General features: G+C 49.5%; 1 protein-coding gene across 2 annotated transcripts in view; it reads left to right on the top strand.

The window, feature by feature from the left end:
* SESN2 (sestrin 2) overlaps positions 1-2411 on the top strand; it is a 27709-nt gene extending 25298 nt beyond the window's left edge. For both annotated transcript variants that reach the window (XM_044667941.1, XM_044667943.1), the window contains one exon: positions 567-2411. In XM_044667941.1, coding sequence (XP_044523876.1) covers positions 567-653 — 87 coding nt within the window. In that variant the 3' untranslated portion in view covers positions 654-2411. The remainder of the gene's footprint in view (positions 1-566) is intronic.
* The last annotated feature ends 261 nt before the right edge of the window (positions 2412-2672 follow it).

Genomic DNA, 2672 nt, shown 5'->3' on the forward strand with positions numbered 1-2672 from the left:
TTTTTTTTTTTTTTTTTTTTTTTTTTTTTTTTTTTTTTTTTTTTTTTATGAAAGTTTGGACTAGATGGTCTCCGAAGATTCTTCCTAGCTCTGACATTCTTTGTTCTAAAGGCTTTTCCTACCCTGATATGTTATGCACATATGGACATAGGACATATATTCTGTCCTGAGGCCCCTCCCGGCTCTGACATTCTCTGTTCTAAGGGCCCTTCTTAACTCTTGACAGTCTGGGTTCTAAGCTTCCTTCTATCTCTGACTTTCTGATATCCTACGGGTCTGGAGGTAGGAGAGTGTGAGGCATCTTAGAACCAAAGGCAGGGAATCAGGCTGACATAGCTCTGCTTCCTGGGAGCAGCCAGATGTATTGAGGCTAGGTCCCTGGGCCAAGCTTTTGAGGTAGCAAGTTTCTGGGACTCCCCTCTTCCTCCTGAGTGACTTCAGGATGAGACAGGGTTGGGGGGATAAGACCAGTGACAAGTTTGGTCCCGTTCCCTTGGAAAATGGGAAGATGGGGTTTCTGAACTCTACCTACAAGGGTCCCCTCTCTACATCCCTCCCTCCTTCAGGTCCATGTGAATCTGCTGCTGCTCGAGGCCCGGATGCAAGCAGCCCTCCTCTATGCCCTCCGCGCCATTACTCGCTACATGACCTGATGGTGGGCACCATGGCCCTCCCAGCTCCAGACTGGACACTATTTTTGCTCGGAGGGTCAGCTTCCTTTCCATTAGGATCCCTGACGTACAGACCATTGATCTCTGCCCATATCACATTCCCTCTCTATCCCGCTGGCTGCAAGTTGGTCTTGTCTGTGAAACCCTGCAATCAAGTGCCTCTGGGCCTCCGCTCTTCTCTGTCCTTTCCCCCCTCCCCACCGGATCCAAAAGGACCTCTCCCTCTGCTTTGGGCCCCTAGCCCAGCTGCTGGGACTTGGAGAGGTTGGCAGGACTTCACCTTGGAAACACAACCTCTTCCATCACCAAGAGCAAGAGGAAGAACTCAATTCCAGGAGGCCTGTTCTAAGCCTTGGCTTCCAAAGAAAGAGCCCCACTCCCCTCAGCCCTGCCTCTCTTACATGGCCCAGGATGGTGTATACTGGTGTCTTTGGACCAGCGCTCCTGGATGAAGAAGAAACACCATGGCCTGGGATAGCCCCTGCACTAAACTGGTCTGACACTCCGAGGGGTTGAGGGGTCGGGGCACTGCCAAGGCCCCTGCCCCACAAGCCTATTCTTCTAGCCCCGGTACCCTGTGGTGCCTGAGCAGGCAGAGGAGTTTTCTGTGGGTCCCTGGATCTGGTTTCATGATTCTTCTCCCCGCCAACCTTGTTCCCTTCCGCCACTGCTGGCGGTGGGAATCTCCGGAAGAGATCAAGGCAGGAGAGGGATAGGAAAAAGATTAATGGGGAAATAGATATTTTTTTCTTTTTAAGCCACATCATTTTTTCAAGAAGAGGGAGTAAGAAAGTGATCCTTTCTTTCCATAACTGGACTATGACAGTCCATGTTCGTTCTGCCCAGAGCAGCCGGGCTCTGCCAAAACTAGCACCTTGACCTCCCTGCTGCCACCCCCTTCACTTCCTGCCCCTGTCGTGTTTACTAAAAGGTTGGGTTTTTGGAATAATGTTGACAGCCTGGACTGGGGGTCAGGAAATCTGAGTTCCTGTCCCAGCTTTGCCACAGGCTGCACCATACCTTCAAGCTAGCCCATGACCTTTTTTCTCTTCTACAAAATGGGAGTCCTTCTGGTTCCCAAATTTATAATCAACCTATCCAGCCTCCAAATAGGAGGAAACCTAGAGGTCCTTAGGACCCTAAATTTTCCCTTCCTTAGTCAAGGAGGAAGAGAATCTGTCTCCCCTTGAACCTTACCCCCCACCCCACTCCACATCCTTGTGCCCCTGGGTCCAAGAACTCCCAGAAGGGCCAGAGCCATTCTACATTGCACTTTCTCTGATATGAAAACTGTGAATTCTTTTTGCCATCTTTCCCTAATCCTTGTGCTCTGTCTTATTCCTGGCCAATTGGGAGGTGTCATAAGTTGCCATTCTTCATAAATGAAAGCTGCTGTTTCTGCCCACTCCCTCTGTGTCCCTCCCCCAACCTATCAGCAAGAACCCCACCCCCCATCCATGCTGAGGGTCTGGCTAGGAGAATGAGACGAGCTGGGGACACTGGGGAAATGTGGGCCAGATGTACCGTTCATCATGCAGGTCATGGTGAAATGAATGGGTTTTGTGTTGAGGCTGGGCTGGGCTGGAAACCACATGGCACCCAAGCCAGGACCCCAAAGATGTGTATTGTCCCTATGAATTTCACAAAGGGAAAAAGATGGGGAGGAAAACAGTGTTTCAATGCAGAAATGTTTGTTACTTTGCTACATACTCCATATTGACAAATAAAAGATTCACTGAGGTTGTGGGTTTTTTTGTCAGTTTTGTTTTTAATTAAATAGTTGCTTTCTTTTGGAGAAAGGTTCCTCCACTAAGACCTGGAATTTTTCCCATTTGATATCAGTGTTGGGGGCAGCCAACTACAAGACTCCATCTCTGCTCCACTCCTGAGGGCTAACACATGGGTAGTAACCAGGCCCCTTGCCAAATTCCTTTTGGCAATGGGCCTGATGTCACTGAAAGATCAGGCAAACTCTTACTCCCAAGCTACAGCTAAGGGGAG

Source organism: Gracilinanus agilis, chromosome 3, assembly GCF_016433145.1.
Source record: "Gracilinanus agilis isolate LMUSP501 chromosome 3, AgileGrace, whole genome shotgun sequence".
NCBI classification, from domain to species: Eukaryota; Metazoa; Chordata; class Mammalia; order Didelphimorphia; family Didelphidae; genus Gracilinanus; species Gracilinanus agilis.